The sequence below is a fragment of the Zingiber officinale genome, chromosome 1A (assembly GCF_018446385.1).
Source record: "Zingiber officinale cultivar Zhangliang chromosome 1A, Zo_v1.1, whole genome shotgun sequence".
Taxonomy (NCBI): domain Eukaryota; kingdom Viridiplantae; phylum Streptophyta; class Magnoliopsida; order Zingiberales; family Zingiberaceae; genus Zingiber; species Zingiber officinale.
The window spans coordinates 165,400,878-165,418,814 of NC_055987.1; the positions used below are offsets into that span (position 1 = coordinate 165,400,878).

The window sequence follows — 17,937 nt, forward strand, 5'->3', positions numbered from 1 at the left end:
TCGATTCAGCTCCTGTTTTTGTCCAGAAACAAGTCCAAAGTCCCCTACACCAACATCCGGTCAACCATGATCTGTTGGTTCATCATGCCTAGTATCTGGTCACCCTTGACCTGCTAGGACTTCCTCACCAAGTGTCCGGTCAATCCCTTTGACCCACTTGGACTTCCACCAGATGTCTGGTCAACCTTGACCCATATGGATTTCCTTGTGCCAAGTATCCGGTCAATTCCTTTGACCTACTTGGACTTCCCAACACCAGATGTTCGATCAATCTTGATCCATCTGAATTTCCTGTGTCTGGCTTCACTCACCAGGACTTCCCTTCTGCTTAACTTCATTCACTAGGTCTTTCACCTGGCTTCACTCACCAGGATTTCCCATACTGCCTAGCTTCACTCACTAGGTCTTTCACCTGGCTTCACTCATCAGGATTTTCCACAACTGTCTCGCTTTCACTCACCAGGATTTTCCAGTCAAGTATCCAGTCAACCTTGACCTACTTGACTTTCCTTCACAATCTCCCCACATGAACAATTGCACCTGTAATCTCCATGTGTTGTCTCCATGTATTGTCAAACATCGAAACTCAAACATCAAGACTCGAGCTTGAACCACTTCAAGCTCAGTCAACCATGTCAACCTTGACCTAGGGAATATTGCACCAACACTATCAATATCCGATACCCGATCCGAATATCCGATTAAACAATATATATACATATATTAAAGAAAATTTTATTTTTTCTAAAATCAACTTACTATTTTTGTTGATATTAGTAGGAGACTGTATAGATATTTAATCTATTTTTTTAATTATATATAAATTTTTAATAGGATGTTAATTTTAATATATATTTTTTGAATGATAATAGTTGAATAAAAAGAAGAAAAATTATAAGTATAGAAGATATCCGATTCTTTAATGGGTATGAATATACCCATCGGATATTCTATACCCGATGGGTATAGATACGGAAGATATAGAATCCAATCTGAACCCGACCCATTGTCATCCCTAAGGAGAACTAGGTTAACATATAGAAATTAATTTCATATCATTTTGAGGTCTTTAGGTCCATTAATCGATTTTGGTAAAAATCGATTCATGAATTTTTCAAATAGAATAAAATTGATTGATCTGATTTATTTTTTAGTTAAATTAATTTGAATATGAGGGTAAAATGAGAAGCAGGTATTTGAAAATTTTAAAACAATTATATGTGATTTGAAAATTTTGAAAATTTATTTATTAGGTTCGATAAAAAAGTATTAGCGATGGCCTAAGTTTATCTATGACTTTTAATAATTTGAGAATTTGAACAACTAAAGACAACGGAACATGAGAACTCTCACGGCGCAATTAATGCTGAGTTGTACTTGGTACAAAAAAAGTCAATGGATCACGTTACGGCTTAGACTTCCATGTACCAGCATTAATGGGTTGTTGAACGTGTGATTGTACAATTTTATGTCAATATAATAAAAATATCTTAGAAGTAATAAATTCTTTTTATTTTTTCTTAAATTTAAATTGGGGAAAAAATAAATTTTTTTAAAAAATACTTTTCATTTGCATTACCTTGAGTATTTTATTTCTGAAGAAATATTAAAAAAATGTTGGATAAAATAATATATTTTCGGAGAGTGTAGGAATTAATTAATTTAAATATATTAAATTAATTCAATTTAATATCATAATCGGAACAGATAATCTCAATTTATCAGTAGGAGTTGACTTCTACTAAGTGTTAGAACATTTATTGTACAATGTCGAGCGAGCAAAGCGAATGACTGGTCGAGCAGACCAAGTATAAGCGGTCGGTCGGGCGAGCGAGCGGCTCAGCAAGCATGAGGTCGAGTGGACAAAGAGGCCGAGCAAGCGAACGACTGAGCGAAAGAGTGTCCAGCCGAGCGGACCAAGCAAACTGACAGAGCAAGCTGAGGTCGAACGGGCGTGTAGCCGAGCGAAGAAGAGCCCAAGCGAATTGCGACCGAACGGCGTGTGATCGAACGAACGTAGAGGCCGAGTGAGCTGGGCAAACGACCAATGAATTGAGCGAGCGGCTGAGCGAACTGACCGAGTGAGTTGAGGCCGAACGGGCGTGCAGCCAAGCGAACACAAAGGTCGACTGAGTTAATGGCCGAGCGAACGCAAAATTCGAGCGGGCAGATGGACCGAGACCTATGAGGGTCACAGTTTCCTTGAAAAAGATTCGCTCCACCTCCGACTGTGCTTCGAGGTTTCCTCGACGGTGAACTGTGATTCCCACCAAGCACTGATGGTCACGACGAACTGAGAGGTACTCGACTGCTATCACGGGCACTGCACTACGCTAAGCAAGAGATGCGCGACAGAAAAGAAGGGGAACATAGATGGAGAGCTTCAACTTTTTTAGCATAACCTTTTACCTGTGGTTGCAACCTCCTTATATAGGAACTCAGACCAATGAGCAGCGTTAATGATTATTATTCGTCAGCTGTGAAAAGTCAACGTTTCACTCGGCTGCATAAATATGTAATTTAATGCATCTATTACACTCTTAAATAAGCAACAAAAAATTTATGTATCAAAATTTTAGTTGTTCCAGTTGGGTAAATTTTACCTCGACTGGTCCGGCATTCGGCGTACACAGGTCGTGCTTGCACACGAGTCAATTTGGTTCTTTGATTCAGTACTATCCGAACCCTAGATTTACACTCCACTACAAAAAAACAGGGCTTCAGAAACAAATTTTTGAAATGGAATTAAAATCTGTCTCTGATTTAGGCCAATTTGAGACGGATTTACTACAAAATTACTAATCCATTTCAATTTAATAAAATATAATATTTAAAAAATAAATTGAGACAAAAATTGAAATGAATTTGAGACGGAACTATAAATAAATTTTTATAAACAAAAATAAATACGGATTACAAACAAGATTTGAAACAGTATAATTTCTGTCAAAAAATTTGTTTAAAATTTAATGAAAAATTGAGACACATGAAAACTTGTTTTAAATTTATGTAAATTAAAGATATTTTTTGATGGATATAAAATCTATTTTAGATTGATGTAAATTTTACTTGAATTTGCTACGGAATTAATAGTATGTTTATAAAATATAATATTTAAAAAATTAAGATAAAAATTAAATGAATTTATGATAAATTTTATAAATAAATTTTATAAATAAAAATAAATATAGATTATAAATAGAATTTGAAATCGTATAATTTTTATCAAAAAAATTATTTAAAATTTAATTAAAATTAAGATGAAAAAAATTTAATTTTTATTAAAAACGTAGCTCTTGCCTTCGACAGAAACAACGTCTGCCCTTGCCCTAAGCCCTTGACCTCGAGCCCTTCGATTCAACTCCGACAAATCGTCACAGACGTCACCGGCCCTCTTCTTTCTCTACTTCCCTCCTCCAGCGCTGCAGAGATCAACAAAAATGTAGCACTTCCTTCTCTAAGAAGCAGCCCCGACCCCCTTATTTCTCTACTTCCCTCCTCCAGCACTCAAGCAATCAATTCGACTCCGACATATCTTCTCGGTCTATCCTTCATCTCCTTCGCTTTCGGCACTCAAGCCATAGACTTCGAGAGATCATCCTCGTCTAGCCTTCGTCTCCTTCACTACCAGCGATGAGGTGTCTCTTTAACTCCATCTCCAAAAGCCCTAATCTATTTAATGAGGTAATAGTTGTTTTGTTCCATGAATCTTCTTCTCTTTACTTCAATTGTTCCATGAATCTCCTTTTAACGCCTGTTGTCTCTACCTCAAGCTCCTTATCGATCCTCTTTGTTGTCAGAAGGGGCACCTCTTCTGCAAGTGACTCCTCGTGCAAAAGGACATCAAGAGGTGCATTCATCAGCACTGAATTTCCATATTCATTCTCACAAGATTTGTAGATTCGTGTGTACATGTTCTAATGTAGAGACAAATGTATTATCTGAAGGTTTTAACTATCACATTTGGCTTGATAACTTGATTAGCTTGGCCATTCATCTTCATGAATCTTTATAATTGATACGGTTGGCAATGGAGGGGCCCAAGAGGAAAGGGCGAGAAAGGTCAAGGCCATATAGCGGTCAAAAGTCAAGAGGACGTGGCGGTCAATAGTCAAGCTGACTAGGTAGTCAAAAGGCACAGGCGGAACATGGGGTACAGGTCGGGATCGGCAGAGATGGGCAGGGGCAGCTCGAACTGTAAGCCTATGGTCGAGGGACAGGAAACAATCAAAGGTCGGAAGCGGCAGGGCTGTGTAGAGACGGCTCGGTCTGCAGGTCTGCGACTCGAAGGCCCGGAAGTGCAAGCCACAAATCAAAGGTCGGAAGCGGCAGGGCTGTGTAGAGACGGCTCGGTCTGCAGGTCTGCGACTCGAAGGCCCGGAAGTGCAAGCCACAAATCAAAGGTCGGAAGCGGCAGGGCTGTGTAGAGACGGCTCGGTCTGCAGGTCTGCGACTCGAAGGCCCGGAAGTGCAAGCCACAAATCAAAGGTCGGAAGCGGCAGGGCTGTGTAGAGACGGCTCGGTCTGCAGGTATGAGACTCGAAGGCCCGAAAGTGCAAGTCACGACTCACAGGTTGGAAGCAGCAGAGCTGGCCGGAGTCAGCCCGACTGGCAAGTGACGCTTAGAGGCTGGATCCGATCGGAGGGCACGAGGCAGGTGCAGGCCGGAATAGATCAGATGAGCTAAGCTGAGCAGAAGTCGGAGGATCACAATTGTCCGTCAAGGGTAATCATTACATACCCGTGAGATGTGCGAAGGCGGAGGTTCCTAAGGGAGAAGATGCTCTCATAACCAATAGTAGCCTGACAGATGTCCTTCGCTACAAGATAAAACCCATGTGTAAAGGCGGGGGTTCCTCAACAAGAAGATGCTCTCATAACCAATAATAGCCTGACAGATGTCCTTCGCTACAAGACAAAACCCATGTGTAAAGGCGGGAGTTCCTCAACAAGAAGATGCTTCACAACCAATAGCAGCATGACAGGTGTCCGGGATATACGACAAAGCCCAGCGTCTAACGTTTTAGGAGAGGGTTGCAGGTTCTGGAAGCAAGGCGGGTGCATAAAAAGGAGGAGATTTCCTCGTACGCGGGTATGCGCTCTCTGGTCATTTTTTCCACAACTTTTCATTTTCAGTCTCTCTGCTTTTCTGGGGAAAAAGGACCTGACTTGAGCGTCGGAGGGCCTGATCCGGGGACTTTTTCCCTGGGTTCTGGTCTCTAACGTGGGGGGAGGGGAGACCGTCTGAGTGTGTGCAGGGTCTTGCAGCATCGTCAGCCGCCCGTGGGAGCCGAATCACCCACGACTTTCCGTCAACAACCAAGCCGTCGCGACCAGCCTTCGTCCGACTCAGCTTTCGGACAGGATCAATAATCATTCTGTTATAACAGTAATGTCTTATGCATCTTATTCTTTTTTTATCATTTGTTGTACATATACTTTTACATTGAAAAAGTATTCTTCTAACTTCACTCTTAAAGAAGTTATCTATTTAGGACGGAAGGCTTGTACTGGAGTATGAAGAAGGAGTTCAGCAATTTCCAGCGCAAACAAAGAACTAGGTCAAAATACGTGAAGTAATCTTATATTCATACAAGCATTGTCAAAGTAAGTATATGAAATTAAGTAACATGAATTTTTCTTAATTACTTTGATTTTTTATGTTTATGTTGTAAAATTAGGTTGCTAGTGTTGCCACTAGTAGCATAATCGGAGATTATGTTGGTGCCGGTGCAAAAAAAGTGGCAATGTTAGTAATGTTAACCAGTAACAAACTGCAACTTAGGTAACCATCTTAAAGTTTTATCTATTTCACGTGTGTATCTTATTTGTTTGTTTTTATATTTATTAGACTAATATAAGTTATTGTAATATGAACAGAAACAATAAAGAGAGATAAAATGTTGATGATCATGCTACTCCTTATTCATTCAATCTTCAATCATGATATCATGTAGTGGGTGGCAAATTTGTTAGATGGTGACAGATTAGCTACAATAATGTGATCTGGGTGACTCGTGTAAGGGGATGGTGTATGAATTTCAATGCAATCGACACTTTGGAGTTTGGAAGATCCAAGAATTAAAGTTTTAACATATTTGCTTTGATGAGAAGAACAAAGAATTATCACAAGAACTTGAAGATATGCATGTTCTACTAGCAAGAGGATGGAGGAAGAAATTATTAAAAGGGAAAGGAAATTGAAATTGTAATGTTTGATTGCATATATCTCAAGACGATGTAAATATTTATTTATCTCAATGGCAATTGTATTGTACTTTGAATTTAGAAATTAGTTATTTTTAATATTTTTGAAATTTATGATTGTTTATTGTAAAATAATATGTTGATATGAAATATAGATAAAATTAGTGATAAATTTGGAAATAAATTTATATGTGGATTTATAAACAAGATTATAAATGGATTGATAAACACGTAATGACATATTTAAAACAAAATTAGAAACTAAATTTGTATTTGAAATTAATTTTATTTAATCAAATTAAAATCAAATTCGTAAACAATTTTTTTAATCTATTTATGAAATTAGAGACGGAATATTTCCATCTTAAAATTAGCTACGGGACTTTCAGTAACGGATTTTTGAGACGGAATATTCTGTTTCAAACTTTCTTTAAAAACAGAAAAGTGACTTTCAAAGACAGAATTTTTCGTTTCTGAAGCTCTGTTTTCTTGTAGTGCTCCTCTTGTGTACTCACGCATGAGAGCAAGTCTCTCCTCATATATTTATTCACATTATATATATATAAAGGGCCGGACCCAGAGGGCCGTTAAGGTGACGGTTCCACCTTTTACAACATTATATATATATATATATATAAGTAAACATTATATATCAGAATATATTTATAACAGATAAATAACTCAAGTAAACTAGATTAGAGTTAACAGTTAAAAGATAGGTGTGGGAATGAGGAACTTGAGTAATAGTAAAGTATAATTTTTAGATTGTGAATTTAGGAATAAATTTTAAATTTATAAGAATCAATCAAACTCATATAATTAGATAGATAAATAGATTTTATTTTTATTATATTTTACTATTAAACTCATACCTATAATTATTTTCATTATTTAATCAGACACCACATTTATTAGATTCTCAAAAATCAGTTAAAATTCATCTATAGATTCGCATTTGGTCGGGCGAATCCAATAAGCGTGTAAACCGAACTAATAAAACTCAAATAAAAAAAAAATACAAATATCAAAAACTTATTAATTAATTCATAAACATCTACGTGTCTTTGAAAATCAGGAGCCAATCTAGTTTATGGGCAAAACATCGTTGAAAAAAATTAAAAACTGAATTATTGAGGACGACTAAACGCAATGAAAAAAAATATATGCATTATTGCCTTGAAATAACCTAGTCAACTCCTTTAGCCAACAGTGAAACGTTGAATTATTTATGAATAGGATAATTAAAAAATTACACGATTATTGGATCACACTCTATAATTTATATGTTTATTTTTTTTTATCAAGATTTGTCTTTTTCTATCGAGGTGATTTTGAAATTAATTTGTCCATTTATATATCTATATATATAATAGTTGAAATGTTAACAAAGGTGGCATATACCAATAGAAAAAAATACGATTGATTTATTAAAATAGATAAATTTACATTTGGACCATGATTTGCCCTTATAACATATATGTCATGTTATTTTATTTGTTATTTTTTTTTGTAAGCTTAGAAAATTTTGAGACTATAAAATTATTAAGGTTATTAATTATAAAATTTACTCATCAATAAGATAGTCACCATTGATTTAGTTTATGAACTTTAATACTTTTGAGATCATAAAACTTCTAAACCACTTTCATCATAAATGAATTGGAATGTGATAAGGTAAAATTTTACATAATCAAATTATTATTTTCAAATTTAACCATAGATAACTAATTAATATTTAAGTTAAGTGGGAAGATGTGTTTTTTTACCCTAATTGAGAAAACACACCATTGGTATTTTTTATATAATTTTTTCTCTATTTATTTTACTTCAAATAAATAAAAATAATAAAAATAACCATATATTTTGTTTATATGGTAGAAGATATACTAAATCAAGTTAGACCTTACAATCCAACTAATTCCGGAGATAACGATTAATTTTTTGCTAACTATCAGAATAAATCAAGAAACACAGATAGATCATAATAGATGATCTATCATCATAAATAATTTGAACTCTTCAGATGTAATGTGCACAGTCATTACTTAGAAAGTTCGTGTTGATTCTGGTGTAGCCGACAAGAGAGGGTAAATTATCCTACAAGTTAGAATTTATAATTACTTTCCTTTTAGCAAAGATAACACATGTTAATTAAACAAAAATAAGTTAACATAAAAGAAAGGAAGAGGCAAAAATTTTACTTGGCTACAACTGAGGGATTGTTAATTCGAAGTGTTAAAATCACATTGACAAAACTCTCCTTTGATGTAAGTGGAAAAGCCTTTTACAAAAATAAAAGTACGAACACTTTAAACTAGAATTACAAGAGAAGTACAAGGGTGTGTTCTCCCAAATGAAGAGGACCGGGGGTTGTATTTATAGTTCACTGGTCGAAAATAGTCGTTTACTGATGTCGCAACTCCGGGTGCCTAGACCCGATCCGAGCACCCCCAGCGGTGCATTTTATCTGCTTGCAATGGCTACACAACTGTCTGAGAATAAAACTTTATCCTCGCCGAGGCGCTTGGAACGAATCCGGGTACTTAGAGTGTTGCTGACGTGGACATACAATATCATCCACAGAAACGGCTCGCTAAGGAGCCCCTATTGTGCTAGGGGAGTCTGGGCGCCTGGACATGGTCCAAATGCCCAGACAAGTCAACACAGTGTTGACGTGTCTGGTGTTCTACTCCGGTCGCTTGGGTGATGCTCCGACCATCCAGAGTTGAGCTCACCCGAACCCAACTCTGGCTTTCTATCTTCGAGTAGTCTTTCGCTCTGGCTTCTTGTCCCTTGGAAGCGCCGTGCACATCCTTATCGCTCCACCGGCGTACTCTTCCATACCTTCTCATCACTCGGATGCACCAAGCTCATCGACTCGATTCCTGTGCTATCATTCTCGTCCACTGGGTCTTCCACTCAACTTCTTGTATTCTTAAGTTTTTGCATACTTAGATACAAAGATCAATTACAACAAAACCTAATTTAACTTGATTGATTAAATCAAAACGTATCCGGAGTACTTTATTCTACTAGGAGTTAACCCATAATATTATATTTATATTTATATATATATATAATTTTGCAGAATGTTTATTATAATTCGATATTACCTATAATATACTTTATTAATAACTAAAATTCTTAAAATGAATAAATAAATGGATCCTAAAATTCCACAATTGTTCGTCACGGAGCACGCCGATCATCGTGTATTCGTTTTGAATGCTATATAAACCCATCGCCACCGGTACCACCGCCATTCATCGTCGATCCTTGGTATAATTAAGGCTCGCCGGTCGGCCTTCAATCGATCGCCGGTGGCACCATGGCGTTTTTCTCCAATATCCCGTTCTTTAGGAGCGGCGGCGGCGGCGGCCACAACAACAGCAGCAGCAGCAGCAACCGCGCCAACGAGTTCATCCTCATCCGCACCTACAGCTTTGCCCGCCTCGGCCGCTACCTCCACAAGCTCGTCCTCTTCCTCTACCGCTTCTCCGCCTTTCACTTCTCCTCCTTCTTCCTCCACGTCGTCTACTTCGGCGGCCTTGTCCTCCTCGGCTCCCTCCTCATGTCCGTCCTGCCGCCGTCTAACCCAGACTACAATCCCCGCTACGTCGACATGTTCTTCATGTCCACCTCCGCCCTCACCGTCTCCGGCCTCGGCACCGTCGTCATGGAGGACCTATCCTCCCCGCAAGTTATCGTCCTCGCCCTCCTCATGCTCGTCGGCGGCGAGGCCTTCGTCACCCTCCTCGGCCTCCTCCTCCAGAGAATCAAACCCCCCGCCGCCCAAGGCGGCCAAGTGGCCGGCGAAGAATCCGACGATCAGAACGACGTCGCAGTCGACATCGTCGTGGCCGACAACCACGACGTCGTGACTCATCGTGAGGCGGCGGCGGCGAAGGAGGAGGAACACTTGGCGTCCCTTTGCGTCCGGAGAATGGGCAACATTTTGATGGCGTACATCTTCGTCTTCCACGTCTTCGGAATCGTGTCCCTCGTGATCTACTTCAAATGCGTCTCCGACGCGCGCCAAATTTTAGCCGCCAAAGGCATCGACACCTTCCTGTTCGCCTTCTCCTCCACGGCCTCCTCCTTCGCGAACGGCGGCATCATCGCCACCAACGAGAACATGGCCATCTTCAACCGGAACCCGACGGTTCTGCTGCTGATGATCGCGCAGGTCCTCGCCGGCAACACATTGCTGCCGCTCTTCCTCCGGTGGACGGTTTCGGCGCTGCGGAGGCTGACCAAGAAGCAGGATCTCGACCGGATGCTGAAGGCCGACGCCGTCGTCGTCGAGCCGCTGCTGCCGGCGGCCGAGACGCGCCGCGTCTCCCTCACGGTGGTCGGGCTGCTGACAGCGCTGTTGGGCCTCTTCCTCGCCATGGACTGGAACGGCGCCGTCTTCGCCGGGCAGACTCCGTTCGAGAAGTTCTCTAGCGCGTTCTTCATCGCCGCTAACTCCCGGCACGCCGGCGAGAACTCCATCGACCCCTCCCTCATCTCACCAGCCGTCCTCGTGTTCATCATCGTCATGATGTGAGTATTAATCCTTCAATCTCTCTCTTTCCTTGCAAATCCTCCTCTCAAAAACAGAAAATTAATCAAGATACTGTTCATGCTTTAATTCCAGGTATCTCCCCTCCTCCATGACCTTCACGCCAATTCACGACGATGAAGATGAAAAGAAGACGAACAAAGAAAAGAAGAAAAAGACGATGAAGAAGAAGTCGTCGTCATGGATCGCACACCTAATCTTCTCGCAACTTTCCTACATTATCATCTTCATCATGGCCATCTGCATCATAGAGAGAAAGAAGCTCTCAAGAGATCCACTCAACTTCAGCACCTTGAACATCATCTTTGAAGTCATGAGGTAATTAATTAATTAATTAAAAGTTAATGAGATATATATTAAATCTATTTAAATTCTAATTTTAAAAAATATATGTAATATATTTTTCTCTACTCTCAGTGGATATGGAAATGTTGGATTGTCGACTGGTTATAGTTGTGCAAGGCTGCAAAAAATACATCCAGAGGCAGTGTGTGCAGACAAGCCTTACTCATTGTCAGGGAAGTGGAGTGATGGAGGGAAGCTGATTTTGTGCTTCGTCATGCTTTATGGAAGGCTCAAGAAGTTCTCTGCCAATGGTGGTAAAGCGTGGAAGCTTTACTGATTAATTACTCATGGTCTAATTATTTTGAAATTAATTAATACTACTTCTTGCGAAATGTGCATGGTGTGAGGAAGAAAGGTTGGTCAATGGAAGTATAGGAGGCCTAGTGATTTGATTATTAATGATACATGTTGATTTGTAATATTTTCTCAAAAGTAATTATGAAATGAATAATCTTCTTGTTTTATATATCAAAACTATATACAAGAACTTTGTGATGTTTCTTGAAATCCTCGCACACTCACACTAGTATATATATTAATTTCGATAACGAATATATCACTGAAGATTTGGAGTTTGAATCTATATAAGTGCTATTGAAATTCTTACTTAATTTTATAGTGGCCCTTATTTCTCCCTATCTAGGGCACTCGCACGATATTATGAAATAACATTTCAACACATCCTTACCTCTCTTGCAACAAGCTAGAAAAGTCTTCACCAAACCATCAAATGAATTAAATAACGAAATAATAAATATACACTAAGTTATCAAACAACTTTAGTCAACTCAACTACTCTCGAGAAAGATTGACTAAACTTTTATTCTCCAATTTTATAAATCTATTTATCTTTATCACCTTAGTTAGTGACCAAAAAAAGTTGATTAAAAAGTGCCTTAAGATTTTACTTAATTTGGTGTAAATTAAAGGAAAGAAAACAAAATTAAGAAAGAAGATACCAGAAGATTATTGACTTTATAGGTATATTAATTAGGGGTGATCACGGATCGGGTTGGTTTGGTTATTGAGCTAAAAAATTATCCGACCCTACTAGATCAGATAATACAAAATCGGGACCTACATCCGACCCTATATCCGGCGGTTCTTATGTATCAGATATCCAACGGGTTGTCAGTTATTTGGATATCCGACCCTATATCCAATGAAATATAAAATATAAATATAAATATAACAAAAAAAAAAAAAATTTAAAATGATAATAGACATTACTCATTACACGTTATAGCAGCTAATCAGAAATAGCTATTACAACGTATAGCAACTTATCGGCAGTAGTTGCTACAACGTGTAATAGCTTATCAACATTAGTTGCTACAAGTAGGGGTGATCACGGATCGGGTTGGTTCGGTTATTGGGATAAAAAACTATCCGACCCTACTAGATCAGATAATGCAATATTAGGACCCTACATCCGGTCCTATATCCGGCGGATTATTTTTTTCGGTTCGGTTCGGGTCGGTATTGTTGGGGTTGCAAGGTTGCAAACATAGTCCCATATTGAAAACACATGGAAAAGATCATGGATTTATAAGAGAAAGATATCTCCATTGGCATGAGGCCTTTTGGGGAGAGCCCAAGAGCAAAACCATGAGGGCTTAGGCCCAAAGTGGACAATATCATGCTATTGTGGAGATATCTAAATTCTTTTCGATCCTACAATTGGTATCAGAGCCCGGACTGCCAGAAGGTTTAAACCGCCGACTGTGCACAAGAGCTATGGTCTGATTGAACCATGTGAGTACAATATTGACCTCGAACAAAGAAAGTGGGGGCTCCTATGTTCGGATCAAGAGGACCAGACACCAGGCAGGAAGTCCTAGTTGCGGCTAGGCAAGGAAGTCCTAGTAGGTCGGGTGGACTGAGGGGCAGGAAGTCCTAGTAGGTCGGGTAGACCGAGGGGCAGGAAGTCCTAGTAGGTCGGATAGACCGAGGGGCAGGAAGACCTGGTGGGTCAAGGATCGGACGTGGGAAGCCCATGGTCCTTTGTTTGAGGGGGGGATTGTTGGGGTTGCAAGGTTGCAAACATAGTCCCATATTGAAAACACATGGAAAAGATCATGGGTTTATAAGAGAAAGATATCTCCATTGGCATGAGGCCTTTTGGGGAGAGCCCAAGAGCAAAACCATGAGGGCTTAGGCCCAAAGTGGACAATATCATGCTATTGTGGAGATATCTAAATTCTTTTCGATCCTACAGGTATAAGCGGGTTAGTCGGTTTGACGGGTTGACTGCTCACCCCTAATATTAATTGCAACTTGCATCATCGCCATGGAGAATAATCAATGAGATGTTGTCCAAAAATTATAGAGATGGTAAATTGGAAATGTGATTGTTGCATTGACTCAATATGAACCCTGCTTCGTTCTGTAGCACAAGAAATATTAGTACGGGATTAGAGAAGGAGTTTTCGGTGTTCACCCTCTGGCATTCAAGTCAGTTACTGATAAGAAGAAGAAGATGAAACAATAATAGTAAAAGCGTAAACCTAAATCATGCGTATCTGCGTCGGTGTACGAACCCCCTTTATATAATACACTGGTGGGCGACGTACACGTTTTTTGAGACATAGACACGTTCTCCCATTGGTTGCGAACACGTTCCCCAATTGATTTGAACACGTGGTCATGGACTCGTTCTCCAATTGGTCGTGGACACGTCCTCCGATTTGTCCGTTGTATGATTTGCCTGTCGACCATGCCCCGTGTCAACGGTACCATCTCCGAAAAGTATATTCAAAGATACGTCAGCATTCCCACTGATCGGTCGTATCCCGCTCAGCTAAGTACTACTCTGATCGGCCAAGTACTCCTCCGCTTGGAAGGAATCGGCTGCTCTTCCATACGACGACGAGTTTCGATAGTACGTTCTTACTCGACTGGAATAATGTTTCAGTCATCTCCAGGTTCTTTTGTTCCGTAACGTACTTCTAGTGATCTTGGTTGTACGAGCTCTTCGCTTGGCCCACCTCTTTGCCGCCCGATCGATTCCTGATGTAGGACTCCGTTCGACCACCCTTTGATGGGCCCGTCGATTCTTTGACATTGACCTCCTTAACTTTGATCTTCATATATATAAACTATTATCTTTTTCCTTTAACTCATGTATAGTGGGCCTCCTTTATCATCGTATCAAGATGAATGAAGAACACATCAATTTATCCAAGAACTGAAAGAAATTGAACAAGAAAATAAAGATAAACAATTAATTAAATAGCAACTACACAAACCGCATAAATCTCAAAGAAAAGCAAGAGACACATGCAGAAAGATCGTGGCACATTACTGATAACTTATAACTTGAATCTCAATCAGAAGAACATATAGAGAGAGAATGGAGGCAGAGACAGAGACACGAGACATTACTGATACGTAGCCGCCATGCATGCAGGCAGTAATTATCTCCTTTTCCTTTGTTTTGCATCAACTCTATGGATCTCCAAAACTGAGAAGAACACAGTGAAGAAGCTTCTTCTTCCTTTAAATCCTAGGGTTTCCTGTAAAAAAAAAATATTTTTCTCACTGTGGCTGGCTAGCTCGGAGAGATTCAAGTACGATAATCAATGAGGCATCGTCTTAATTTATTTAATTCGAATCTGTCAGAGTGCGCTCAAAGATCGTCTTCGACTGGTCGATTAGTTTAATGCATTATTAGTGTACTTTTTTACTCAATTATAATGCGCCAAGAAAGGGAGCTAGTACCGTTAATTAATCAATTAAAATATAATTATTTTGATTTGATTAAGGGAGTGAAGTGAACCTGCCGTGATGAAACCGAGCATTAAAATATTTGGCATTATTGTGGTGCAATAATGGAGGTTAAATATTGGCTAGCTTCATTATTCTCACGATGTGAAAGCCACATTTAAAAAACAAAATAGAAATCAGAATTATCCATTAAATATTTAGTTGAGGTTTGATTAGATCAAAATGGGATGATAAATAAGGTGATTTATCTCCTTACGTATTTAGGGAATTCATCACTTTAAAGGAATTTAAAAAACTTGTTTCGCCAATGATCATCGATCGACTAATAAATTGTATTGTGGAGACTTAGGTATCCATATGTGAATGCAATTTAAACTATTGTGGACTAAGGTTTAAATAATTGATTAGTTGTCCTAAATTATAAATTAAAAATTAAATGTCCTTTAAAAGGTAGCTAGAAAAATGATAGCATATATCATTGATTATGACATTAAGTATCCATGTTATCATTTTTTATTGACCAAAAAATTGAAAGGGTACCTTATTATTATTATCATCAAAATGACACCCCTTTTCAAAAAAATATTGAAATAGTACTTCGGCATATTTTTCATTTCAAAATATCTTTATTTCAACAATATTGTTACAGCAGCTATGATTGTTGCTAATACAATATAAAATAAGATTGCTTATATTTTATTAAAGTTATTATACATAAAATGTCATTATATTAAAAATACCTTTTAAAATCAACTTAGTTAAAATTACTTAAACTTGATCAAGATTACTTTAATGGGATCAAAATCGGGTTAACAATATTGCATCAACTTTTATTCATAGCTGTTACAATTGTAGAAACTATGTCATGTTGCTATAATTGATGTAGCAGCTATGTCATAATTATTACAATGGGTGCAGCAATTCTAATTTTAAATGATTTTGACTAAGTTAAAATAATTTTAATTAAATTTAAATAATTTCGATCAAATTAATAAAAGGATATTTTCATATAATGATACTTTACGTGTAGAAATTTTGATTAAATTGAACTATTTTTTTTATATTATGAAAACTATAGCGTAATTGTTACATATTGTAGCAAGTATAACATAGCTGCTGTATAATGATATTTTTTAGATAAAATATTTTAGAAGTTTGATTTTGTTTGAACAAAAGGTACTTTTTTTTGTTGAAAAAATAATAATAAGGGATCTTTTTTAAAAAAAAAAAAAAAATTTGCCCTTATTTCTTTACCTTGTAAAGGTGATGGGCTATAATGTAAAGTAAGTCATTGTTTATTATTCTGGTATATATTCAGCCCTTCAAAGAGTTTTAGCAAATACAAATCTTGTAAATCTAATTGCATACTGAAATTGATGATGAAATAATTTAAAAAATCTAGGTGTAGGAAGTAAAGGATGGTGTAATATTGAGGTGGCATTTAGTTAAATGACAAAAATAATTATGAATATAAGTTTAATAGTAAGAATAAGAATGAGAATAGAAATGAAATCTACCAATTTAAATATTACTGATCCTGTCCGAATCGCCGAACCAAAGGACGCTGGGCACGTGGCGCTCTCCTAGTCGATGACGCAGGCCTCCGAAGCTCCGGCGATCCTGCACAGAAGTCGGGCCGGAAAGGGGTTCCCGGCGGCGACCCTCCGACGCTCAAGTCAGGTAAGTAGTGGAAAAAGGAGCTTCCAAGCTTGTCCAAAAATTGCGTACCTCCGGCAAAGGAAGAGGCTCTTTATATAGAGCGATGAAAGAACTAATGCACGTCTCCCGGGGCGCATACGTGTCCGCAGCCCAAACCTCGGTGTTTACCTGTCAGAGAGCTTACCTGACACCATACTGCTACAGTTCAATCATGTCTCCGATGGGACAACAGAATACCTTGTTGTCAGACTTAGAGTATGGCCTGGCCATAGGACTTGTCGGCTGTCAGAAGATGTTCCTATCCTTCACTCACCGCCCGCCCAGGACGTCCGGCCGGCCGACCGGCGCGAAGAGCGTCGTCCGGATGGCCCTAACTCCCCACGCCAGCCGTCCGGCGCGCCCATTATGTCCTGCCTTCTCCTAGGCCTTCCGCTCGGTCATTATTTACTGTTTCATTGAGCGTCGGAACCCTGACTCCTGTCAGGGCGTCTTTCCCTATCAAACGTTTACGGCCAGGCCGATCGGCCTGCCCTTTTTCCATGCGTCCGGTCGGCTCACCCTTCTTCGACGGACCACCTGGCCCTTTGACCTCCACGTGGCCTTGACCCCTCGTTAAGGGGTCCCGGGCTCTTACCACCGGATCACTTGCCTCCCCCTCGAGTCTAGTCGAAGGAGGCGAAGTCCGACTGACTGGACTGCCGATCTGACTGAGCAATGATGGCTGCATTGGGACGATCGGCCAGGCGTAAGGATGCTCATCCGTCCGGCGGTATCTTGTCCATGCCTTGTGTTTTTTTGGCATCCATGTCTGATGCTCTCCCCTATTACCCATCACGTGCGCTGAGCACGGTAAGGGGAGCACATTAAATGCGGCCAGTATCCCGCTGACACGTGGCGATCATGTGTTTGTCAGCGTATGACAGTGGCGTCACTTCCGATGGGACAGCCGCCGTTTGAAATGGACGGCTGGATGATGACCTCGTTATCGACGACCTGGATCGGACGGTGGAGGTTGCTCCCGGGCGGCGATATAAAGCCCACGACTTCGTTTCCGCCGCCTTGTTGCTTCGTCTTCATCCGGCGCTCCTCTGCTCGCTTTTTTTCTCCGGCGACCTCGCCCCTTGATTCTTCGGCAACCCCCAGGCCCCCGTCGATCATCTTTCTTGCTCGTAAGACCCTCTTTCTCGTTCCCAACGTTTTCTTCTTGCTGTTAATCGTTTCCTTCATTCGGTTTTCCTCCATTCCTTGCTTGAACCTTCCCCCTTTGTCCCGCATTCCTGTCTCTCGGTCATGACTAGTACTTCGCAGTCAACCGGCGGTGCTCCGGGTCTATGGTACTCGACCATGGAAAGTCGTTTTGACGAGGAGGACGCGTTGCGTCTCGCTCGGACTTACGACATTCCTTCCGACCACCAAATAGTATTAGCCACACCGGC

At 39.7% G+C, this 17,937-nt stretch overlaps 1 protein-coding gene and 1 long non-coding RNA gene across 2 annotated transcripts; both read left to right on the forward strand.

Moving 5' to 3' along the window:
* Positions 1–5,563: 5,563 nt before the first annotated feature.
* Positions 5,564–5,782, forward strand: LOC122012093. Its single transcript, XR_006120123.1, has 2 exons — positions 5,564–5,607; positions 5,682–5,782. It is a non-coding gene; the product is annotated as an uncharacterized LOC122012093 (long non-coding RNA).
* A 3,669-nt stretch (positions 5,783–9,451) lies between these two features.
* LOC122012098 (cation transporter HKT2-like) lies at positions 9,452–11,580 on the forward strand. Its single transcript, XM_042568553.1, has 3 exons — positions 9,452–10,752; positions 10,847–11,089; positions 11,189–11,580. Exons 1-3 carry the CDS (start codon positions 9,536–9,538, stop codon positions 11,391–11,393), a joined length of 1,665 nt encoding a protein of 554 aa, XP_042424487.1. The 5' UTR covers positions 9,452–9,535; the 3' UTR covers positions 11,394–11,580.
* Positions 11,581–17,937: the final 6,357 nt, after the last annotated feature.

What these genes read in the sequence shown, in the direction of transcription:
- LOC122012098 (XM_042568553.1), top strand. Translation starts at nt 9,536, where the DNA reads ATGGCGTTTTTCTCCAATATCCCGTTCTTTAGGAGCGGCGGCGGCGGC. An exon ending in GTGTTCATCATCGTCATGAT is followed by an intron (nt 10,753 to 10,846) that starts GTGAGTATTAAT and finishes CTTTAATTCCAG; the next exon opens with GTATCTCCCCTCCTCCATGA. An exon ending in ATCATCTTTGAAGTCATGAG is followed by an intron (nt 11,090 to 11,188) that starts GTAATTAATTAA and finishes CTCTACTCTCAG; the next exon opens with TGGATATGGAAATGTTGGAT.